This window comes from Protomyctophum bolini, assembly GCF_963924005.1.
Source record: "Protomyctophum bolini genome assembly, chromosome: 20".
Taxonomy (NCBI): domain Eukaryota; kingdom Metazoa; phylum Chordata; class Actinopteri; order Myctophiformes; family Myctophidae; genus Protomyctophum; species Protomyctophum bolini.
Window position 1 is genome coordinate 22743550 of NC_137881.1, and position 26345 is coordinate 22769894.

The 26345-nt window shown below is 43.8% G+C and overlaps 1 protein-coding gene across 9 annotated transcripts in view; it reads right to left on the reverse strand.

Annotated features, from left to right (window-relative positions):
- The window catches only part of camk2d1 (calcium/calmodulin-dependent protein kinase (CaM kinase) II delta 1), a 92700-nt gene that overhangs the window by 44719 nt on the left and 21636 nt on the right, over window positions 1-26345 (reverse strand). For all 9 annotated transcript variants that reach the window (XM_080792986.1, XM_080792982.1, XM_080792984.1 and 6 more), the window contains exons 3-4: window positions 4544-4603; window positions 2416-2470 (exon numbers count right to left, since the gene is read on the reverse strand). In XM_080792986.1, coding sequence (XP_080649112.1) covers window positions 2416-2470; window positions 4544-4603 — 115 coding nt within the window. The remainder of the gene's footprint in view (window positions 1-2415; window positions 2471-4543; window positions 4604-26345) is intronic.

Below are 26345 nucleotides of genomic sequence, written 5' to 3' on the forward strand. Positions count from 1 at the left end.
CAGGGGTAGAGTGAGTGACCCAGGGGTAGAGTGAGTGACCCAGGGGTAGAGTGAGTGACGTAGAGTGAGTGACCCAGGGGTAGAGTGAGTGACCCAGGGGTAGGGTGAGTGACCCAGGGGTAGAGTGAGTGACCCAGGGGTAGAGTGAGTGACCCAGGGGTAGAGTGAGTGACCCAGGGGTAGAGTGAGTGACCCAGGGGTAGAGTGAGTGACCCAGGGGTAGAGTGAGTGACCCAGGGGTAGAGTGAGTGACCCAGGGGTAGAGTGAGTGACCCAGGGGTAGAGTGAGTGACCCAGGGGTAGGGTGAGTGGAGGTACCTTTGGTATTAAGCCTTTACTGGATGTGGACAATTCTTTAAACATAAAATGTTTGCTTTCAAGCAGCAATGTTTTGGAAAAAAGCAATTATTTTTTTAATGGTGCCTTCGGGTAGGGCATGGAGAGAGGGGACATTTGCATTTCTCTCACCAAAGCTCCATGGTCTGGAGTGGGCACTTTCTTTTACAGGCCCCATTTGATGTCTGTGTGTTCAGGCTGTTCTGATCTGGTCTACAAGTCTGGGGGTATTGTCTCTGTCGGGTGGAAAACACAGTATGCGCAACAACGGTTCCTCTCACTATTCAAATAAAAAAACAGCCAGTGGTGAAAAGTACTCAATTGTTTTACTTAAGTAAAAGTACCAATACTGCAATTCAGAACTACTTCGTTACAAGTGAAAGTACGGAATTGAAAATGTACAAAAGTATCGGCATCAAAATGTACTTTAAGTACTAAAAGTAAAAGTATTCATATAGTGCAGAATGTACAAAAAGTAAAAGTATTCATAGTGCAGAATGTCCCATTTGACAAGTTCAAAATGTGTACAAAATCTATTGAAAATGGCAGATCTACTTGTAGATCGGCTATTTTCAAATGGCCGAAATGTATAGGGTTGAAGTGGTTAATGCATAAAATGCAATCAAAATCTTAATCAAAAGTAACTAGTAACTAAAGTTTTAAAATAATTTTAGTGAACTTGTGAAGTAAAAGTACACATTTTGGCTCCGAGATGTAGTGGAGCTAGAAGTAAAAGTACTGGAAATACTCAAGAAAAGTACAAATACCTCAAAATTGTACTTAAATGAAAGTACTTGGTTACTTTCCACCACTGAAAAAGTAGCAGATCGTCAAGCTACTGTTTAAGCGCGTGGCCGGAGCTTGCAGATCTACTACTTTGGATGGTTTTGTGTGCCGCTGCGGTATGATTAAGTACGGCGTTAATCCCCCCTGGCAGTTCATTATACGGGAGTCATTCTCTTCATTTTTTATATAAATAAAAAATCAAGTTAAAATATGGAGATAAGAGCTTTCTGTCCGACAACAACAATATGGTGTTTGATTGCACACGCACACACACCCACACACACACTCACTCACGCACACACCCACCCACGCACACATGCACAGTTGCACACACACACACACACACACACACACACACACACACACACACACACACACTCACGCACACACCCACCCACGCACACACATGCACACGTGTGTGTGGGATGCAAACCGACTGACTGGTGGTGAAAACAGATGGAACAAGGGACACGCCGCGCCTAATCTCCCATCATGCTTTGTAGACAACAGCAACGCCCGATTAGCGGCTGTCTGAAATGTAATAAGGGAAAATTAGCAAAATTAGTGGCAAATCTGCAAAGAATATACCACTAGCTTTCTTCACAAAATCAATGTGTTCATAGAGGTGTCTACTATTACCTATCATCTCTTTTGGGCTAAATTCGGCCATAGCCACTTGCACAAATGTGCCCAAATGTGACACGTCACATGCTACTTAAAGCATAATTAAATGTATGGTACCCCAACTTTCTAACCCGAGTCCTGCCAGATAGCGGCAGTATTGAGTTCACCAGTTCTCTCCTCCTGCCTGCATCTGGGTTCTCTCAAGCCGAAACGATGAACGGGAAGCAGCGGGACAAAAATCTGATATCTCCATAATAATTTGAAGTTGTGGTCCTGTTGGGTTGTGTTTACATTTGCGCTGTGGCACCGCTTCAATATGTCATAAGTCTGGCGTTGATCCCGCTTCCAGCGGCCGCATATCGCTCCGGTCTGATTTGGACCGGCGTGCCCAGACTTTCCCTTCTGGCAGAATTAAAATGTTGTCCAGCAGGGGGAGTGGTTTCACCAGGCTACCAGCTTTCAGCAATTGGAACAAATTAATAGGTAATAGTAGACACCTATATGAACACATTTGTGAAGAAAGCTAGTGGTAAGCTTTTATTTTATTTTGCAGATTTGACACATTTGACACATTTTCCCGAGATTTGTGTACCTGACTTCAGCCCGCGTCCGTGTGTGTGTGTGTGTGTGTGTGTGTGTGTGTGTGTGTACGTGTGCGTGCGCACTCACAGATCAAACACCAGATAGTGAAATCCCTCCTCCGATATGCTTTCATGGAGCCGCACTGGAGCGAGACAGAGAGAGAGAGAGAGAGAGAGAGAGAGAGAGAGAGGAAGGCAGAGAAAAATCTCATTAGGGAAGAGGAATTCATAGCTCCACTCATTCAGTCATCTAGACAGCCGCTTTACAGAGTGTGTGTGTGTGTGTGTGTGTGTGTGTGTGTGTGTGTATAGTATTATATTTGTTTTATAAATGTAGGAAAAAGGACATGTATCATTCAATGTAACCTTTTAGAGAGGCTGAGCATTGCAAATATATCTGGTTTTCAATGCTAGACATTTACAATGTACATTTATAGGTCAATATTGTACTTTGAGTACAATATCAATCTATACATAATATACATATTGTCAAGGAGCATCCTTGACTCGCCGTGATGTAGTGTGAGATGAACGGACTCGGCAACCTATTTTTACAGAGAAGAAAACTGTTAATGTCTTAATCTTTAATGCAAGAAATGGTTCAAACCGGCCAGCTTGCCTAAGAGCAATAAACCTAACCTCTGAATTGTCAAGTCCTGCTCAAGGGCCTTTTCCATGTTTATATATGGAAGCATCACGCAGACCCTACCATAATCACTGGTGGTCATAAACTCTGTTTCAGATGTTTACATACCACAGAGACGCCAACCCCAACTTAGCACGCTGAGCCACTGACACATTTAGTTTAGAGCTAATGATCCATTTTATTTCCTAGTTGTCGTGTAAATAAATAGAAATAATGTTAACTCTCTTGAGCATAATCATTAGTTACTGTTTTATTGCCTTGGGAGAGAACATATAGACAGACATGCAGCCTGGAGGCAAATAATACATTATTTAAAAATTATTTTGTGTGTGTGTGTGTGTGTGTGTGTGTGTGTGTGTGTGTGTGTGTGTGTGTGTGTGTACTGTACGCTGTAACGTATGCCGTGTGTGCTTGTACGCTTGCATTACTCTACTTGTATTCAGTGGTGGAAAGTAACTAAGTATAGTATAATTGTGAGGTATTTTTCTTTACATTACTGGATTATTCAAATTAGTAAAATATTGTACTTTGTACTGGTTTGAAAACAATCAAAATGTTGTTTCAGCATAGCGATAGTTGATTACAAGCTCACTTGAGAGCTTGTAGATCTGTATTTTCGAGTGGTTTTAGCCACTCCTACTACCAACCACGTCTGTCGTTGCGTTGCTTGTCTGTCGTTGCTTGACCACAAAGTGTCACTGTCCACGCACGCACGCACGCACACATGCACGCACTTTAATGATATTGTAAATACATAATAGTATTATTGGTATTGGGTCTGATTTTATACATTGTATAGATTTAAAAGCTTGCGGAATGTGACATGCATAATGATGAGTACTTTTGCTTTTGGTACTATTTTGATGCCAATACTTTTGTACTTTTACTCATGTACATTTTTCAAAAATAGCTGATCTACAAGGGGTTCCCGTCCAGAATGAAGTGGGAACCAATTAAAGTGGGCGTGTCGCTATTCAAGGTTGGAAGATGCAGATGTGAGATAAACCATGATAATAAAGTTCTAGAACCAAAGTTATTTTGGTGGAAAAGGGGCTTTACTCGACTGGCACAATGGCCCTTGGCTCCCACAATGCCTGTGGAACTAAATCATACACCCTATCATTATGTTGTCACTCACTTACGCCCCCTAACCCACGCGCACAACGCGCACCCATGGGTTGTGTGCACGTTGTGCGCGTTCTGTGCGTGCATGTTGCATCATGACTGTTTGATAATTACAGCAGACTAGCCCCTGTGACTGTGTGTGTGTGTGTGTGTGTGTGTGTGTGTCAGCAAGGCAGATGGTCTCCATTTTTAGGCATGTCACCTGGGAGCGAAGCTGCTTATTATGGTTTGATTTAACCACAACAAAAGGCTACATGTGTTCGGAAGATTTCGGGCGAGTAACACACACACAGCTTTAAGCCTAATTTATTCACACGACACGTCAAATTTAAGTGTGTGCGTTGCGTGAAGTTGCTGTACTGCTGTTTGACAGTTGTTTTGGAGGACAAGGAGCAGGGTGTCATCATGGCTGGGAGAGCAAAGTGAGACCTCTCTGTAGTCTTACCAATATTGGCGTGCTTCAGCAGGCGGCAGATTCTGGCCTCTCTCTCCAGCTTCTGGTGATCTGTTAATAAAACACACACAATTCTTGGAATCAATAGGTCTGTCCCCCAGAGCATTCTTTTAGTCTATGCATTCTTCACATTTCAGAATTCCACCCAGCAGCCACACACTAGAATCTAGAGTTTTCCTGAGCGATAAACAAGACTCAGCTCGTCAACCTCTCCAGAGGGTTCCCCGGTTCCTGGTTCCTCCCTCATCTCCCTGCAGTCTAGCAGGCCGCAAAACAACAACCCCATGTGAAAAGTATGCACATTCTGGTTCATAAAGTGGGGCCCAGGGACCCCCAGGGGCCCTTGAGGGAGTTCCAAGGGGTCCCCAGCTAAATGATAGTTTGGAGCCAAAAGGACCCTTATAACTCTTGTGTACAAATGGAACCAAACGGACCTGTTAAATTAACATTGATTTTACGATATAAATTGGGGGTCCCGGAAATAGAAATGCCATTAAATTGGGGTCCGTAGACTAATGCATGTCAAACTGGGGGGGGGGGTCCTAGAAATTAAACGGGGTTGAGAGTCACTGCTAGAGCCGTAATATCTTCTCTTGTGGGGGGTCCCTGGCATGTCTTTTCAAATGGGGGTCCGTGGGCTAATTTGTGTCAATTTGGGGGTCCTTGACATGAAAAGGTTTTGGAACTATAGTGGTATAAGTATCAATACAGCAATGTAGAAATACTATTTTACAAGTAGATACCTGGAATTCAAAAAATGGGTAAAAGTACTTGTATGTAAAAAATGTATCTTAAAAATATAAAAATAAAACATCTACCTATTATTATTAGGGAATTATTATTAGGGAATTAAATACATCAACTATTATGTCACTGGTATTACTATTATTATGACTAGAACGGTGCCCGTGGGGCCTCTACAGCTGTGAAGGCGTGTGAAGGCCTTGAGACAGGTTAGTACCAATTAAGGATTTAACAGTTAAAGCCAGCCCTACTGTACAAGAGACAACTATTTGGCTGTACAGGAAATGTTTAGCTGTATGGGAAAGGTAAAGGTTTGCTAAATTGAAAAGGTTACTTAGAATGGCTGGTTCATCCGGTCAGACCGGTCCTTAAATCCACCTCAAATCGCAAAACCTTCACTGTTCTAGGAATTGTCACCATAGTTTGGCACTTGAACCCTAGCTAGCGCCCCTATTCTGGGCATGGAAAATAACAGATCTACAAGCAACATGTGGTAAGTATATAGGGTTTAAGTAATTAAAAGGTATTTTTATCATACTGTTAAGTATAAAAATGGGGCACACTACAGTATGTCTATTCACTGACATGGGACTGAAGAAGCTCCCCCCTAGTTGCTTTTTTCCTCTAAGGATTAATAAATAAGTGAGTAAAATGTTTTATTTGTGGAGCACCTTTCAGAAAATGTAGTGCCTTGCATTATTGAACAGACAACAGATAACGTGACAAGCACATCATTCGACTAGCTTATACTACTGTGGCTGTGTGGTTGCAAAGTACCAATTGAGAGCACTGTCAAAAGTAGTTATGAATGACAAACTGTCAGTGAAATGGTTTGTGGGATAATCTTTGGTACAGTGCATCATGAAGATGTTCCACCAGCACACAACACACTAGATAATGGTAAACAACAGTACGCATCAAGCACATACCAGGTAGCCTATAGTATAGGCTGTATAGGCCCTATACAAAAACCTAAGCGCAGTAAAAAAAAATGACAGGTCTTCAGAAAAGAAAAACTGACGAAAAACGTTCGACTATACCTTTTTCCGCTGACAAAAACGAAATAAAAACTAAGCTATGATGACTAAGACGAAATATACTGACAATTTCATCAACAAATTAAAACCAGACTAAAATGTCAGGGAGGGACTAGTGGAAAAGAGTTAATGCGCTCATGAGCTTGTAGGCTGTTTTCAGCATGCAATCAACTTGTGTAAATTAAATCAGCCATTATGATGCCATCAAGGCCCGCCTAAACACATTTCTGTCGACTAAATCAACTGTAGATTTAGTCAACTAAAATCTTGTGATAAATATTTTTCCACTTGGTTCCAATTTCCTAAAATGTAATCCTGGGGACTACTCTCTCTCTGCCAACCTGAGCCCCGAACTTCTTGCTTGTGGAGCCTTGAAAGCTGCTGGCAACAAAGGACTGCCCAAGTAACCTTGTTCTGTTGCTACACCGCTGTTTCTCCGGTGCAGATGATGCACTGTACAGTAATGTCAACACAGCCTTCTGGGAAATAGGACTGCACTCAAACACACAAACACCATCAGCACAGCTCCGCAGTGCTTTTCACCACAGGCAGTTCGTTCCATTCATGCAGAAAAGAACAAGATGCGTGTGATTTTAACGCCAGCGCTATGATTAAGTAGTCATACGGCATCTCAAATGTCAAGTGGATTCCGTTTTTATGAGTAACGAGCATGTTGCTCGTTGCTGCTGACGGTAATGATTCTGAAGTAGCTTACTTTGTTGGAGTAGTGTGAGCACTAACTGGCTCAAGAGAGAGAGGGGGGGGGGGGATTTCGCCCACATGCCCGACACCAGACGCAAATTAACATAAACTCTCTCGTCGTCTCCAAAAATCATACAGCTCCACAAAAAAATCATAGCCCCACACACCAGCAGGCCCACACCGCCACTTAAAAGCTCTCGTCAGAAAGTGCCTTGGACTCCTTGTCCTGCCTTGGAAAGTGGTGTTGGTGTATAATGTATACATTACCATGACAAGTGCTGTACTCTACGCCCCCAGCACTCACATCACATTACCCACTGCTCGACTTCCATCTGACGACCATTTTGGAAGAACCCCCCACCAGCTGAGTTCACCATCCAATCAGCTTGGTAAAGGGAATGGGAGTCCAGGTCCCAAACAGACACCTGGTGTCAGACCCCAACCAACAGGTCCCTGGCACCACCCTCCCAAGGAGACAGTGGTCTACGCTCAATATGTTCAGGACTGGACATGGCCCCTGCTTGGCCAGCTTCACAAATGGGGCAGTAGCCCTAGCCCACTGTGTGCGTGTGGTGAGGAACAAACTATGGAGCACATCATTGAAGTTTGTCCCCTCCAAAGACTGGAAGGAGGATTAGTCACCCTCCATACAGCAGACCAGGAGGCAACCGCTTGGCTTAAGGAGTGTGTGTGTGTGTGTGTGTGTGTGTGTGTGTGTGTGTGTGTGTGTGTGTGTGTGTGTGTGTGTGTGTGTGTGGTGTTTTTTTCCCCACAAAATAGGTCAAGGACTTTTCCAAAATATGGAAACCAGTGTCGAAGTGGTGAAAATCCAATGTTCTGTATCGGCCAAACCTATATCAGTCGGCCTCTAATGAAAATTCAAAGCAAGAGAGAAAAATTATGAAGAGTTTAATTTCCTGAATAATTCAAGTGAGAAGGCACTTGAAGTCCTGTCACATGAAGAGCAGAGTTGAGTGCGTTGATTAATGTTGATTAATGCTTGATTAAATACAGTCGTGGACGGAGTACTCAGCACCCAGTTAATCCCAATTAAGTTCTGTCAATTCATTTCTGTTTTGACCAGAGTTATATGTGTGAAACCTCATATCTGCATATTTTTACCTTTTTTGTTATCACACTACAGCGTCACACAAAAGCATTAACATAGAACATCTGCTACAGTTCCGGACTTATGCGGTTTCCGCCCGACAGAGACGACTAGTCTCCTTAAAAAGTTTAACTTTTAAAGGAGTCTGGCGTCAATATCGGTGGAGGGCGCCAAGTCCACAGGTCCATGTACTTTTTATTTGCATCGTAATCACCATAGGGGGGATTTTAGATCGCCTCATATAAGAACTGTGTTTGAAAAATACATAAAAAAAGCTAATGTTACTGCTGCAGAATTAGTTACATTTTCACTAGAAACAGACATATGAAATATGACTGACTGACTGTTGTAATCGATACAGAGACACCCCCCCCCCCCCCCCCCCCCCCGACAATATCGCAGAGACAGTTTGTTTACTTTTGGACCATGCTTATATGAGACGATTTTAAGATGACCCCATGTTATTCTCCATAGAGAAACATTTCCATGAACAAAAAGGATGAGCGAGTGACATCAGGACTTCGGCGCTCTATAGGTGCTACAGAATAGCTGCCATTGCTGCATGTAAAGAATGGAACGGAGTCTAAAATGGCAGTAATTTAACATGCTCAAAATAATAACGGATGTAATTATTTCAAAGTAATACTGTGCTGTGTGTGTGTGTGTCGCTGTGTGCGCTCGCATTATAATCATGCAGTGCTACGTACATCTAGCCTACGGGAAGTTCCTCATGCTGAGCCACTCAGAAGCCAGATGCCATCACTGCCACCGTAGCGCCCAATCACATCCTCGGTTTACACAGTGGCAGTGTGTAATCCTAATCGGACCAATGCGCTTTTACGGGAGAGCTGTAATCCCGGTCGCCGGGCGAAAGCTGGCCTCGCTCCGCTCGCTTTGACTACTTCATTACCACACACACACACACACACACACACACACACACACACGTACACACACAGTGTGTGGCGTGCCACTAATCTGTGACATTACAGGATTTAGCCCCAACACGACCACAGTCCCCCCCGCTGTGAGGGTCTCTGAGCATTAAGCCTTATACAGTATACTATCCTCATGGCTGATGTCATGTTGACATTCTATTTACAATAATCCTCTGGCCTTGAGAGGAAATTTTATTTGGATTGATGGCCACAGGTATGAACTCCATTATCCTCTAGTCTAAACCAGTGGTCCACAGGTATGAACTCCATTATCCTCTAGTCTAAACCAGTGGTCCACAGGTATGAACTCCATTATCCTCTAGTCTAAACCAGTGGTCCACAGGTATGAACTCCATTATCCTCTAGTCTAAACCAGTGGTCCACAGATATGAACTCTATCCTCTAGTCTAAACCAGTGGTTCACAGGTATGAACTCCATTATCCTCTAGTCTAAACCAGTGGTCCACAGATATGAACTCTATCCTCTAGTCTAAACCAGTGGTCCACAGGTATGAACTCCATTATCCTCTAGTCTAAACCAGTGGTCCACAGGTATGAACTCCATTATCCTCTAGTCTAAACCAGTGGTCCACAGATATGAACTCTATCCTCTAGTCTAAACCAGTGGTCCACAGGTATGAACTCCATTATCCTCTAGTCTAAACCAGTGGTCCACAGGTATGAACTCCATTATCCTCTAGTCTAAACCAGTGGTCCACAGATATGAACTCTATCCTCTAGTCTAAACCAGTGGTCCACAGGTATGAACTCCATTATCCTCTAGTCTAAACCAGTGGTCCACAGGTATGAACTCCATTATCCTCTAGTCTAAACCAGTGGTCCACAGGTATGAACTCCATTATCCTCTAGTCTAAACCAGTGGTCCACAGGTATGAACTCCATTATCCTCTAGTCTAAACCAGTGGTTCACAGGTATGAACTCCATTATCCTCTAGTCTAAACCAGTGGTACACAGATATGAACTCTATCCTCTAGTCTAAACCAGTGGTCCACAGGTATGAACTCCATTATCCTCTAGTCTAAACCAGTGGTCCACAGGTATGAACTCCATTATCCTCTAGTCTAAACCAGTGGTCCACAGGTATGAACTCCATTATCCTCTAGTCTAAACCAGTGGTCCACAGGTATGAACTCCATTATCCTCTAGTCTAAACCAGTGGTCCACAGATATGAACTCTATCCTCTAGTCTAAACCAGTGGTTCACAGGTATGAACTCCATTATCCTCTAGTCTAAACCAGTGGTTCCCAAACTTTTCAGGCCTCGAGACCCAAAAGAGAGATTAGAGTAGTTTGCCCAGGACTCAAAACTAGAGCCAATAGCAGATCTACAGGCGCACAAATCGCCGCATTGCGAGTTTTTAGAATTTTCACTACTTCTCAATAATTATTAGTTTGTTATTCATGGAATTTCTTAGATTAGTTTACGTGTTTGTTTTAAAATTAATACAACTAGATGTTTTGTTCAGGCCATAGGAGGAACATGTGATAGGAGGAACATGTGACACGCAACTTGAGAAAAGTGGTGCATTCTGGATTGAGCCTGGAGGAGGTGGCCCATTTCCACAACCCACATGAGTCAGACCACATCACGCTAAACGGGGGCAGCTATTTTCATTGCAGCCCCCCCCGACCCACCACCTCTCTCCATGATATTGGCATTCTGGAAATGGATTAATGAACCAACATAAATTATGTTATTAGCCTGAATCCAGACAAATTTAGCTGTGGATCCCCTGGAACGCCCTCCATAATGCAGCACATATGAAAAAAAGTTTCATAACAGGGGCTAGATAGATGTTTTTACAATTATGCATAACTTATAACAAAGACACATTATAGACCCCACCTTTCAGTACAAAATCGGCATAACTCATTGAAATTGCTTGGTTTACAAATGTAATTATGATATAGGTTATGATATAAAATGTGTGATTTTCCTCAACACCAAGTCACAAAGCAAATTCACATGAGACACACCGATTAGTTTAGTTGTTGTCTCTTGGTGGAGGAGCAAGCAGAAATGAGTGTGCGTGCATGTGCGTGCATGCGCGCGTGCGAGTGTAAGAACACAATGGTGGAGACATGAAAGGAGAGGAGGGAACAACAGAGACATAAATAAATGCAAGGTGCGCCAGAAGGTGACAGCTGTGGGACAGACTCTCATTAAGACCCTGGTCACACAGCAATTCAGGACACATTTTGGAGGCTGCGAAACGGCCGGGTCATACCAAAGACTCTGAGAAATGAGGCCTAGTGCCTCCCTGCTTGTCACGAGGTCACTCAGCATCAAGGGTTGGACAATAGATGCCTCATTGGCCGCTACAGTTTATTAGAGCGACGTGTATCGACGTGATGGTGGAAGTGCACCAGAAGTGAGGAAGGCACGCTACGCCACGCTGACACTCAAGTGACTACTGGCCAATCACAGCGCGTCTTTCCCGGGACTTGTCATATACGACGCACACGGAAGCTTCTGTGAAGCACTAGTCTCGCATTGCCAGACTGTTGCCTCTCACAATAGTTACGAGAGACTAGTGAAGCACCAACGCGGAAGGTTGCCCTCACTTTTGCACATACGCTCCAGAGCTGGCGTCTACATTTCTATGTCCATGTTTGGAAAGAGGCAAGTCCCTGCAACATACTAGCTACAACCCAGTTAGGGAGGGGTTCCAAAACCCTTTAGCTCAAGACCCAACAGATAAAATGGCAGATCTACAAGCTCAAAAAGTGTTACAATGCTATGTGTTGTGAGCTTGCAGATTGGCCATTTCACTACTACATGCGTGTGTTTTCAAATGTATGCGATTTATTTGTATTTTTATTATTTGAATTATTTTGAAAAACCATTGAATTTGTTTTAAATTCATATTCTTTGGGGCATATATTTGAAAAACAAAATGTCACAGTAAAATAAACTGTCACAGCGGTTGACTCACTTTTCAAGCAACCAGACGGGCCCTATGGGACACATTTTCAAAAGGACATGAATCATGAGTTCAATGGACTAGAGTGTGAGACAGTGACCATAATGCTGGTAGATTTAGCCTGCTGCCAGAAATGCCATCAGTCCTCATATTAGATGCAAAAATAAAATAAAACACATTTAATAAGATATAGGGCCACGAAGGCTTTTAAGATGTTGAAGTGGGCACTGGCCCATGAGGTTGAGAAACACTGAAAAGAGTTTGATAGTTATAGGTAAAAACATTAAGGCCCCTGTTTTAGCGCCACCATGAGGTCGCATTGGGGAAGAGCTTCTTCCTTCCAAAATCCAGAGAGTCCGTATAATTATGAACAATATTAATAGAATAGAGAATACACAGACGCTACAGGCTGCGAGCTGTCCTGTCATTACAGCATGACAATGACAACAACAAGCTTGTATTAGTGTGGCTTCAGGGTGGAATTGTTTTATTAGATTTTTTGCAAACCAATAAGCTGTGTGCGTGTGCATGTCTGTGCACGCGTGACTCTGCATGTGTGTGTGTGTTGGGGGAGGTTAATGACCTGTATAGTGAAACAAAAACAGCCAGCTGTTTTGCTTAATATGCAAACGCGGCTCTACGAGAGAAGAACCTGAAAGTCTAGTAATCTAAATCTGCAAAGTGCAATGACTGGTAACTACATTTGTCAAAATGATTGTAGTGGAGTATGCAAACTAAAACACAATATAAAACAAAGTGTAAACATGGCTTAACACGACAGCCGTGTTAAGTGGCCAGATGAAATAAATAAAAAGGTTGGGAATGGGAACCACTGTCCCATAAGCCAAAGAGGATATTTAAGCCACAGTACAGTCAGAGATACTAGACTTTGTCGCTGGGAATAGTCAGTCTTTTGAATAAAAATAATGCCATTTAGTTTTAGTCACATTTTAGTCATTTGAAGGTAGTCGACAAACATTCTGCGCCATAGTTTTACACACACTACACATAGCACCTGCAGTCACCACCACTGAGTGCTACTAGAGCCAGAAAGAGGCGAGCCAGCATGTAGCCATCAAATACATCACAGACTTGGCCATGTACCCTATGGGATAGGTTGTCAAGGCTGCACTCCCTTTGTGTGTCTTTGTGTGCGTCTGTGGCCTCTGAAAGCTGGGCCAGAAAGAGAGAGATAGAGGGTAAATGCTCGCACACACACACACACACACACACACACACACACACACTTCCAGAGGCAGACAGGTGTGACATGAATGGAGAAGGTAACAAAGAACAGCAAACAGGGGAGCTTTATGGCTCTCGTATACACACTGCCCGATATTTGCCCGGATTATGCTATCGGGGACATGTTTGGCGCTCGCCGACAAAACCCCCGATCTGATCGCCGAGGTTTTGCTCGCTGTGTGTGTGAAAGGCTCTGCGAGAAGATATAGCGCCGATAAAAGCGCTCGCCGACACCTTCCTGAACGTTTCTGAATATCTAGCAAAGTTGATATTTGGCTCTTTCGCCGACTGGACATCATACAGTATGAACTGGGTTGCGACCGCACGCCGAGAAGGCCTGTATTACAGCCAATGAGAGCACAGGACAGCTGTGCTCACTCACTGACACCGTCTGTCTGTCTGTCTGTCTGTCTGTCGACTGTATCGATAGATGATCATGATAATATAAATCCCTGTGTCGTACATATTGGTAGCTATATTAGTGCAATGTTGTTAAATAGTCTATAAAACCAACGCATTTCACTTGAATAATGTTGATAAAACTGCATCGGAATCAACAGTGCAGAGCAAACTTTTGAGAGAGAGAGAGAGAGAGAGAGAGAGAGAGAGAGAGAGAGAGAGATCACGGTATCCTGCACGTGTGTGAGATGTCAAAATGAATTGGAATAAAAAACAAATGCCTATATGTATCGGGTCTGGATCGCATCTTGGTGAACTCTTGCAGTGTGTGATCCCTAGTCGGCGACCAATCGTTTAGTGTGAAAGCCACAAAGATAATATGACAGCCGATTAAAAGAAAATCCCACCCGTGTGAACTGAGTGGTGCAAATCTCCCCTCCCCCCCTCTCTCTCTCTCTCATTAGCAGGCAACAGTGCAGCACCATCTCTCTCTCTCTCTCTCTCTCTCTCTCTCTCTCTCTCTCTCTCTCTCTCTCTCTCTCTCTCTCCCCATTTCTGGCACAACAGCGCCACTTTTGGTACTCATTGGCACTGGTGCTCATTGTCACAAAAAACAAACAAACAAACATGAACACATGGTTGACACGGACATTGCTGTTCCTTGTGGTGGTTGCACCACTCAAAAAAAAAGACATGACGATCGGATGACTCGCCGACAACTTTAAAACTCCTACAGTGTGTAGGGACCATTAGCATGGACATACGTGGTTTAAACATAGAAAAACAGTTTATTTATAGGACCACTTCACTCATTTTCATATAACTGATCCTCACTAATGCCCATTAGAAGTGTCTACTCACTCTGTGTCGCAGAGGAGTTCGGGTCAGAAACCTGTCTACCAGTCACATCATCGGTATAGACAGGTTTTGCTCATGTCACCCACAATTTCAACCTTTTATTCATGAATTTGTTCATTTTGCAAGAGCATAGAAACAGAAGACATTGCTCTCTTGCATTACTGAAAAATGTCTACCGAGGTTTCAGAACGGTCCACAGCCCTCCTCTGAGACACAGAGAGAAAGTGCTCCTTTAAACGATACAGTGTAAAAAAGAATTGACCCTCGCTTGATAATTATTACACCCATGAGTTCTACAGACTAGTGCCTGCCCACACACACACACACACACACACAAACGCAGCAGTACGTAGAAGCTACGTAGCTAAAGTAAACATGGTAGCTAAATATAAACACGTCCACTCGTTTGCCAACAATGCACAAATACGGAAAAAACACACACAAAAGAAACCAAGACGAGCCAGGTGGCTTGGGAAGGAGAAAGTGTGATGCGCACACATGCACGCACGCATGCACGCACAAAGAGTGACACACCAAGTAGCATAAAGGCTGCAATGTGTACATTTGCACATTTGTACACCGACAGTGTACAAATGTACAATGTGTACACTCTCAGAGTTTCAGATAGGATCAACGCAGACAATTTTACTGTGCACTACATTATAAAAACAATCACTGCAGGGAGACACAGTACAGGCTATTAATAATGAAGTGAGTGCAGTACATTATTATGTATTATACATTGTATTGTAGGCTACGTATCAGATGTGTAACCTCTACAGACAATATTACACTCAATAATCCACGACGGAGCCTTTGACAAAGTTGCACAGCTTCTGCTTGAAAAGCCCACGTGTGTGTGTGGAGATCCTAACCAGTTTAATTTCGCTTTATTCACGCTTACAGTACATGCGGAAAACGACCGGATTACATGCGCTGTTCCGTGCTTGCGGTTATATGTTTAGGTGTTGTCACTGCTGTTGTAATCCTCACTTGCTCACCTGCCAGTGAGGAGCCCCCACCGGGAGGACGTTCCACCCTTCCCGCCCAACACTGGATGAGTGCAGCACTTATCCAGTGTTGGACGGGAAGGAGGCTCTACGTCCTCCCGGTGGGGGCTCCTCACTGGCAGGTGAGCAAGTGAGGATTACAACAGCAGTGACAACACACAGAAATTTGTGTGGGTAAGAAAATAGGTTTATAACTTGGATCCATTGGAATACAGGTATTTTATGCTTTCGTTTTCTTTTCTGCATTTCTTGAAAAGTAACTGTTTTGGACAAACAGCGTTTCCAGAGATGATATTTCCAGTGATGGGAATGAGAGAAAGTGCCACAGTGGGTCAAGGGTCAAGTGTCTCATCTTCTCATCTCTAGACTGATCCTGATGAACAAGTTATGTGAAACAAGGCGTGACGACAAGTCTTTCAAAACGGTTACATTTTTAAACATAAGTATTTTTAAGGTTGCATAATGGCAGGGATCACACACACACACACACACACACACACACACACACACACACACACAGAAAATCCCGACCCACAGGTTGAGAACCACTGCTCTGTATTACGTCAGTTCTGACATACACAGCCTACCGAGTGAGTTCCAGCTTCCCGTTTACAAAGGACAGCAGGGCACGCATACACTCCCACACTGTAGGCTACCACATCTCCTGTGGGCCAACTCATCATCAGGAGCTATTACTGTTAACTACAGTATGAGAGCCATGCATAACCCCTGTACTTTAGCCCCTTTGTGAACTACAACAGCCATAGTGCTGTCAGAGATTAGGACGCTCATATCCACACGCCATCTCTTATCAGTGTTGCACGTTAATAACAGTTGTCAATCATTACAAGGATGGAGGAAACTAATCCATTCGTGTTCGGTGAACAACTCTGACCGCACGAGGACAATGCCGTAGGGCAAAGATAACCGCTGGCTCTACAATAACAAATATAGTTAAATGTTCACCAATTAAGACTATATGCATCCATTGTTTTCACAATTTCAAGATTATTATTTGTTTATGTTAAAAAATCGTGGCACAAAGTGCCATGCTGGTAACTTGTACAGTGTATATGCTATTTTTGAATCACCAATGCTAAAATGTCACTGATTTAGGACCCAGGACATGAATGGAAACAAGACTGCAAGGACCTTTTTTTGCTTTCCCGGTTTCAATGGGATAAATGGTGCATTCATATAGCTGCCTTTATCCAAAGCGCTTCAATATAGGCATTCAGCAGACACTATCTAGAGCGACTTATCGTAAGAAAGGTAAACGCACACATCAAATGTAGAGAGTGTAGTGCCTCAGTAGACTAGGATATAGGTAAACCAAGAACCTATAGCATCAGTCTAAGCAATATAATATAAAAACTATCTGTAAAAATATTTGACTGGATGCATCGTTGTTAATTCTAGGTCAATGCTTCACAATTGCATTACATTCACCTACTGTACACACACACACACACACACACACGGCCCCAACTGTACAGTATCACGGTAGTGAAGAAGTGGTGTGGGGTCGCCCGCTGGCCAAGTGGTCCAGGCACATGCCACATATACTGTAGGCTTCGGCCTGACAGCGCGTTGCGTGTTCGAGTCCCGTTCATAACGAACTTTGCTGCATGTCTCTCCCCTTCTCTCCCTCTTTTCTGTCAGTCTTCACTTGATACCATCAATGAAGGCAGAAAAGCAAAAAAGAAGTGGTGGAGAAATCTAAAGGATACCAAAGACGCATCGCTAATCCGCCAGTGTGTAATGACCTTTAGGTCGTAGTCAACTATATCAAAATCTGAGAGTGAGAGAGAGAGAATTAGATTGTGACAGATAGGAATTTGGCCTGGTGACCACGCTGGCTGGCATGTGGTCTGTCCGTCTGGCTTGCCTGGTGCATGTCTGTCTGGGTGTCGACAGCAGCCGCGTGCCCCTGGCAGCACCAGCTGACATCATCTACTTCTGGCGCGTTGTGGCCGGCTGGCTGACTGGCAGCGCCAACAGCATGAGGTGTTAAATGATGCCTGACAGATACAGGGCTGATTCATTTGTAGTCTGAACCATCTGATATTAAAATGTCAGCTTAGCAGTCCAAAAATGTTGAAGTTATCATTTGTAGCAATATTCTGGGCATATTATAAAGCAAACCTTTGATGGAAATACCAAACATGTGGTTTCAGCTAAAAAAAAAGAGGGGCCAAGTATAGACCCCTGGAGGACCATTCTGGAAATAAATGTAGTTCATTTTGTAGAAACATTCCTCCAAATTTTAACACGTTGCTTTGTTTCCAGATTCACTTCTCCTCTCCACAGTGGCACATTCCTGACAAACCTCTCCCTCTCAGAAGTGTCAACTGTCACCGAGCAGCACGCTGAGTTAGAGGGGACGACTTGTCGAGTCAAGTCACCACAAATCCACTTCCACTTCAGCCTGAGAGACAGCAGTGTGCTGAACACCACTGGAGCTGAAGAGGAGAGAACACCTCAAACTGTCAACCACCGCTTCTTCCAGCTCAGTTGTTGACACTAAGGTCTCAGAGGCACTAGCTCGGTGGGCAAGTACTTACCCAAAGGTCATGCCCGAAAAGTTAATTGTCTATTATGGAATGATATTGGAAAATGGAGAATGGAAAATTTGAATTACCGTTCAATTTAGCACTTTCTTTTTTACTTGCTGGGGCTGTGCGATTAAAAATGTCAAAGCTCAATTTTAATGCCAAATACCTACATAGCTATGAATATACTATATTTCTTTCACTCCTGACACTTCCCTCCATCCAAATGGAAGCAAATGGACCCATAAGAGTCCACTTGCTTCCATTTGCACTCACTCACAGAGTTACAGACCTGTAAGGGTCCATTCGGTTCTTTTTGCACACTCAAGAGTTACAGACCCAATTTGGACCACTGGAGGGCCCCCAGACCAGCTGTTGACAAAAGGCAGGCATAGACGTCTGACTGTGACGCGAGCCAAGAGCAATGGCTTCTTCCTGTCAGAGCCGGTCTCTCATGTGGGACATGCATGCGTGGACAGGTTTGCATTGTTATGGACTTATTCATTATGGATAAGTTGATGAACGATACAGCATGAAATTCCCAAACGTTTCCACGCAAAGCTCTCCCGAAACGTCATGGCTACTTGCAGAATTGCAAGACAAAAAAAAACTAAATAATACCACAAAAATAGCTAAACTATAAACTCACAATACATTACAAAATAAATACAAAATAAATCACAATTGTGCCCTTTGTTTGCTTTTGTACGTCACCGGGGGTCCATACACCTGGCTGCTACATGCATCCATCCTACCTCGTTTCTTATACTTAAAATTAGTTACAAGATGTATTAATATCGGCCATATGACATCTTACGTCGTCATTTAGTGCCCTAAACAAACATAGACTTGGCTGCCATATGACGTAATCCTCAAAAGCCATGTGTGCTAGCGGCGCCCTTCAAAAACAGGGAAATGCTTGCAGGCGTAGAGTTGTTGCAACTCCCTTACATCACCGCATGGGTGGGTTCATAGAAATACACACAGCATCGCAGGACGTTTGTCATTCTGATTGAAAAGCACATTAAACAGACACCCAGACAGTTCCCCCAAAGTGCCGAACCCCTGACCATCTGCTACCCTGAGCACTTTGACAAGTACTCAGTAGAAAAATACACACACACACACACACACACACACACACACACACACACACAGACAGTGCTGTGTAAACAGGGGCTGACAGGTCCTACGGTGAGTGACAGCGAGGGCAAGCCAAGAAGAACGACATCTTTGCAAATGGAAGATGTGAGGATTAAAACCAAAATACAATTTCACGACTGAAAATGTTTGCTTTCCTAATGTGTTATTTGTGAACCGTTATGAAATGAGCCCCCCTGACAATGATTCCTAAACAATTAACACAAGATCATGTAAAATGATGATGTTTTAGTAATATTGTTCCTCCTGTTCGACATACTGCGAAGTGCGAACCAGGTGATGGTTTATCAAATTATGGTCCAAAAAAGGCAAAATATGAACCCAATGTATGGGTTTTGCTGTAGCACAGATTGGGTAATGTGAGACAGTGTATATATATATTTAGTTGTTGGACAGAGCAGTGTTGTGAGACAGATGACACCATTGCTGTGTTTAATGTGAAATGAGATGAAATTAGGAGACAGTGGGCTGTATTTTGCGTGTCTTAAGTACCAGGTCTTATTCCCTAACTTGAGTAAACTAAAGACCTGGAGGCGTGATCAATGCCATTTGGCTATTCTGAGTGGCCAAAGAGCATTGATCACGCCTCCAGGTCTTTAGTTTACTCAAGTTAGGGAATAAGACCTGGGACTTAAGACACGCAAAATACAGCCCAGTGTGTCTTCCCGTCGCGCTTAATTCATGCTGCTGTGAAATAGCAGGTTGACACGCTGCTCTCAATGCGTTGCATCCCATCCGTGACACATTGTGAGGTTGGACACGGTCAATCTCAAAAGGTATATAAAATCAGCCTTTAGTCAATCAGTGAGAGCCAACTCTCACCTCGTCTGCTTCTCTGTCCATCATGTCATTACAGCTATCCGTCCGTCTGCGTGTGCGTGCATGCATTGTGGATGAAGTCATGTAGTTTTAAGGTCAGTCAAGTCAGTCAAGTTCCCAACCTTTCTATTACCACGGACCAGCTGACAGTTGCGGTCATGCATCATTGTACCAAAACACGGAAGACCGCTAAGCTGGGAGGGGGTTGGAGTATATGCTGGAATGATGTGTGTGATGGTAATATGTGTTCTGTGTGTTGTGTGAATGACACACACTGTGGAATGCTGTGTTTTAAGTCTCCCCGGTCTGCAAGTCCAGATCTGCTCCCACCCAACAACCCACACTGCTTATTCTTAGTCACTTTGGGCTTGTTAGATATTGGTAGTGGGTCTATATTGATTGCGTTTGGGTTTTTTTGTTGTCTCCGCCAGGCCGAAAGGCATGATGCACTCCCTAGAGGCCAAGGGAAAACATTTGCTCTGCATTTCTCACTTTCTCACATCTGCCTTTTATAGTGCCACCAGCAGGCAGACTCAATAGTCGCTTGTTGTCGGGCTTGTCGTCTTAGATCTGGTTGCTATGTTTCTCTCGCAAAATCTCGCATACAGGTACCGTGAGCACTAATGCTCCCAAATCAGACAACAACACAGGGCGTGGAGACTGGAGACACATTCCAATTCCACTTCCAAAGTGTACACACACACACACACACTATAAGTCAGCCACGGTTGCTATAAATGGCTTCCCATGTCTCTGCCCACTAAGGTCATGACCCACCAGAAAAAGGTTTTTGCCCATACAACGATCAGTTAAAGGTCCTCACAACGTCTATTTCTCATATTCTACTATATGTGTGGGGTCCTCCTAACAAGTATACCGGTAGTAATAAAAGCACACACACACACACACACACACACACACACACACACACACACACACACACACACACACACACACTTTAAAGGATTAAGGTTAACATCTCATGATGACCCACAAGTTGGGGAAACCTATAGGTTATCAAACGTTTTGGCACATCTGAAAGGGTTTTGTGGCAGGGACCCTCAGAAGAGAAGATGTGTGTTAAGATAATCCCTGGCTAATAAACCACACATTTACATTATAACTGCCCTACCGTATGTAACTAAAATGTAAGTGAAATGAGGGGCACTCTTATTATCATACATGTTCATGACGTAAAATAGACAGTGTGCCTATAGGACAAAAATAGACATTATGCCGATTTGCTCAGACAATATGACGTAAATTACTGTCAATACTTCCTACGGTTAGTATGGACGTGGTAAGCAGACTACTAATTAGCTGTGGAGAGCAGAAGGCCACTCATTGCTGTCTATTTTAGACAGCAGTCACTATTTCAGTCCAATTCACACAAGCCAGAGATGGTGAAACAAATTGTAAAAAAAGGGAGAGAAAGTCTTTGTGATCTATATCTGCGTGCGTGCCCCCCACACACACACACGCACGTGTAGGGCTGTGCCAAGTCTAGGGCCATGCCACATCGCGCTGAGCAACTGAAGGCAAATACCACAGCATGCAATGTGGTGTTACTTTCTATGGTCTGCCAGAGCCCATGGTGTGTGTGTGTGTGTGTGTCAGGTCCATATGGCTGTGGGTACATCCCCCACTGACAAGCTGGCATTACCACCCAGCCACCCACGGACACATCCTTTCCCTCCGTCTCCCTCTTTTAAAGGGCCATTTACACTAGAAAAAGTGCCCCTCGGGGCACAGGTCTCCACCAGGAGGATAGCAGTGTTTGTGATGTTTGGACAAAATATTTAGGAGTAATTGTAGCAACGAAAATAAATGCGTTCTGCAATAATCGGTCTAAATGGTGGTGCTATAACAGGCAGATGTGAAAAATTCAGGGCAACGTTTCCTTGGCCTCTTGGGAGTGTGCATACAAAGTTGTACACAGATCTGTGCAGGCAAAAACATGCCTGTTATAGCGCCACCATGAGGCTGATTTGAAAATGTTTAAGTGGCCCATAGCTGTATGGACCAAATCTGTGCGAGTGATATAAAGAAATGTGTTTTGCAAACAGGGCAAAGGTTTTTCCTTGGCCTCTCCGGAGTGCGCATACAAAGTTATACACAGATTGGTGCAGTTATTATAGCGCCACTGTGAGGCTGATATGATTTTTTTTAAGTGACATTTTGTCGTCTGCCTATTGGGAGTGTGTGTGTACAATTTCACGGAAATCGCACGTTGTATTCACGATTTGTGGCATTTTGTTCGAAATGGACAAATCCTGCAAGTTTAGGAAGGCAATCTAAGGCAATTGGGATGGAATATGGGAAATTGGACAGATCCATAGAGAGTAATGTAATGAAATATGTTTCGCAAAAATGGGCGTCATGATGGCGATTTAACAGGCCGTTCTGAATAAATTGGGGCAGAGGTTAGTCGTTGGCATCCAGGGAATGTGTATGTGTGTGCAGAGTTTGGCATCGGCCCGGGCAAACTGTGCCGGAGATTAGCTGTACACGGTCAGACAAACGCACACACACACACACACACACACACACACACACACACACACAGACGGACGGAGTGCAAAACATACTCTCTCCCCATACCTTCGGCCTGGTGGAGACAATTAGAGAGAATCCTGTCTTTGTAACTCATCTCCACCATCTCTCTCTCTCTCTCACTCTGTCTCTTCACTGCCTCTCCGTCTCTCTCTGTGCACCTCCCCCATCTCTCTCTCTCTCTCTCTCTCCCAATATCTCTCCCCTCCAGACTCTCATCATCTTTCTCTTTCCGTCAGATTATAGAACAGATTATGGGAACAGATGTGATGCAAAGGTCAAAGGTCACACATTTGATAGACGGACTCTGCTGACACTATACATGGGCCTACTATAAACCAAATGATGGACAGTGTCAACACAGTCACAGAGCATGTCACAGTTGTCACACCAACCTTTCACGTTGGTATTTTATTTACATGGTTTACACAAATACCTGCCTACTTTTACTCACACAGAACATGTCACACCAACCTTTCACGTTGGTACCTGCATACATTTTACTCAAGTAAATGTTAAATCCAGGACTTTTACTAGTATGAGTGAGTCGCACACATACAGTGCTCTTGAATATAAAAGGGAGTATGAAGCTTTCTAATAGTCCAAATCAAGAGATGCACTCGCATCCGTAAGTCAGCTATGCTGAATTGACGTAAAATCACTGGGTGAATTAAATCATGATTTACTCTGGCAATGAATAAGAGTCTTCTGTGAGGTCTAGGTTTTAGGAAGCTAGCTGTGTGAAGAAGAGTCTTAACGCAAGCAGACGCTCACAAAGACGTGACAGTTAATTTACTGTACGGAGCGAGGAGTGACATTAAGCTTTACACACGACAACATTAAATACACCCAATGTGTATCACTCACTCAAACAGAGCCAAAGCAATGAGACAACAGAGAGAGAGAGAGCACAAAACAGAACAGCGCACAGAACAGAATGATGAGGAATGCATGGACACTGGACAATAATAAGGCTTTGTTCAGACTTTTACAAACTTGAATTCTGGAATTTTACTTATAATCGAGTATTACTATATTTCAGTATTGATACTTTTACTCAAGTAAAGAATGTGAGTACTTTTCCCACCACTGGTGCATGGCTTGTTTCAGTGAGTCAACATGCTGGCTTCCATGGACAGCTACAACACAGGACAGAGTTGTGCAGTGGATTTCCATGTAAGCTACTGTTAAGTGGTTCAGGCTCATACAGGCCATTAGGGGGTTTAGAGTGGATTAAATGGAAATATTTCATTTAGTGTATCATATATCTTCTCTGTCGGGGGGGAAACCTCATATCTCAACAAAAAAAAAGCAGCCGATCTACAAGGCGCTGTAGTATGATCGAAAGGGCATTCATGGGCCCTTTCGGTTTACCCTTCCTGGTGGGTCGGTCTCTCTCTCTCACTCTCTCTGACCATCTGAAATGTTGTCAATACTTCAAAAATCAACATACTGATTACTGAAGCACCAAGTACTCTTCAGATGGCTGTGTTGACTGCACTGTCAGTGACGATTTGGGATGCCATGTCATGCTGGTGTTGGTCCAGAGTCAACACAGCCTTCTATCAGGAAATTTTAGAGCACTTGGTGCTTCAGCATGTTTCACTTGATGTGCAATGAAGAGGATTCTTAAGATATTTGTATTGGCTTTTGCCTTTATTGATGGGGTTCCGTAATTTTTGGACAGGAAAGGGGGAGAGAGATGGGGGGGGGGGGGGGAGAAGACACGCGGCAAAGGCCGACGGTCCCGGGACTCGAACCTGCAACACGCCGTCAGGTTGGATTACCGGCCTAGGTGCCTGGACTACTCAGCCGTGGCCCAGGCCGAGGCAACGACATACAACTACTGTATGAATACACTCCAGCTTCTGTTCTGCTTTGGCACTTATCATATGTCTGACATGGTACTGTATGCGTCTGATATATGCTGCCAAGTGATGTCTTTAAGTCACTACAAGACATAGAGGCAAGTAGTAGTCGTCTCCACCAGGCCGAAGGCATGGGGGAGAGAGTAAGTTTTGCACTCCGTCCGTGAACAGCTCATCTCTGGCACCGTTAACCCGGTCGATGCCACATTTTGCACACACACTCTCTGGACGCCAACGATGAACCTCTGCTCCAGAATTTCCAGAACGGCCTGATACAGCGCCACCAGGAGGCCATCTTTTGAAAAACATTTTTTTTTATATTATGCCTCCAGATTCTGTCCAAAAATCACGCAAATCGTTACATACTATCTCTATAGTCATGTGTTCAAGATGGATCTGTCCGATATTTCATATTCCATCCTAATTGGCTAACATTGGCTTTCAAAGTTTGCAGGATTGGCCCTTTTGAAACAAAAAGCCTCAAATCATGAACGCAGCGTGCAATTTACATGGCCTATTATAGCGCCACCAGGAGGCCACAACCTGACCTGGCCTGGTGGAGACCTGTGCACAGAGGGGCACTTTTTCTAGTTTCCCTTGATGCTTTTGCTATTCCCATTACCTTTTTTCTTTGAAAACTTTAAATGCCACCCACTCTTTGACACCTGCAGTCGCTTTCTCCTCACAGAGCCAGACACCCCAGAGCCAGGCCCCACCCCTGCGGTTGTCTCCCATTATATTAACTAGAGCGGTGTCCGTTGGGTACTGGCCTACTTGGAGCGATGCAAGTTGGAAATGCATGATCCACCCACTTATTATGTCGGTGTCCTTTACATGCCCATATGGAGTTCTTCGTCAGGCATGCCCAAATATGGAGTCTTTGCAGAGATCTAGGGGTGATGTCAGAACATCAGTGTGATGTCAGAACAGACCAGCTCCATATATGGAGATCTAGAGGTGATCTGGATTTGGGCCCTGCAGTAGCCCGGGCAGAGACTTTTGTGGTGGCTCTAGAGACAACCGTGGGTAAGACCGAATGCATGTGTCAGATTTGACACGAGTTACGGGGATGACAGACATACAGCACAGAGACTCGGCACATTTATAGACAAGGTAATCATTATCATCAAGGAGAAAACACCTGCTTAGGCGGCTTCCTTTGTATCTGGCGTAGGAGGAATGGGTGTCAAACCAACAGCCATCATTAGCTACCTATTTAGCCATTCACACTGAGCACAACTATAACGATAAAAATATCGTTTTTAAAATCATTATATAAGTCAAAGTGGATGGCAGAGTTCACACAGACTATAAAATAATTACAAGGTTGAACAATATAGTTATCTTCACTTAGTTGTTGACACCGGTGTGTCACGCATTAAAAAATAAGCCAATTTACAAGCTCTTCCCCTGCGATGGTTTGCACTCGCTGTTTGGAGCCTCTGAGGGTCCGCAGTGTGTGTTCTGTTCTGCTAGGTAGATTTGTTGTGTGAAGAGTCTAAACAAGAAAGTGCGCGCCCACACACACACACACACACACACACACACACAGAGTCAGTTTATAGAACTGAGTCACCTGTCAGTGGAGGCGTTGGGTATATAATTGGCGGTGACATGCGTTCGCATCGCTCCCCAACACCATGAACCTGCAGGGTAAGGAAGGCCATCTTTATCCATCATCTGAGAAACATCAGTGCTTTACACAGTCAGAGAGGGCCTTCGTTTCATGATCCTGACTCATGAAGAACAGAGGGGGGTTTTCATCGTGGGAACAGTTTCAGTTTAGTGCTGTGAGGTATTTCAATGCTAAAAATACGTCAACGTGGACAGAAACCTCTTAACCAACTGTTTCT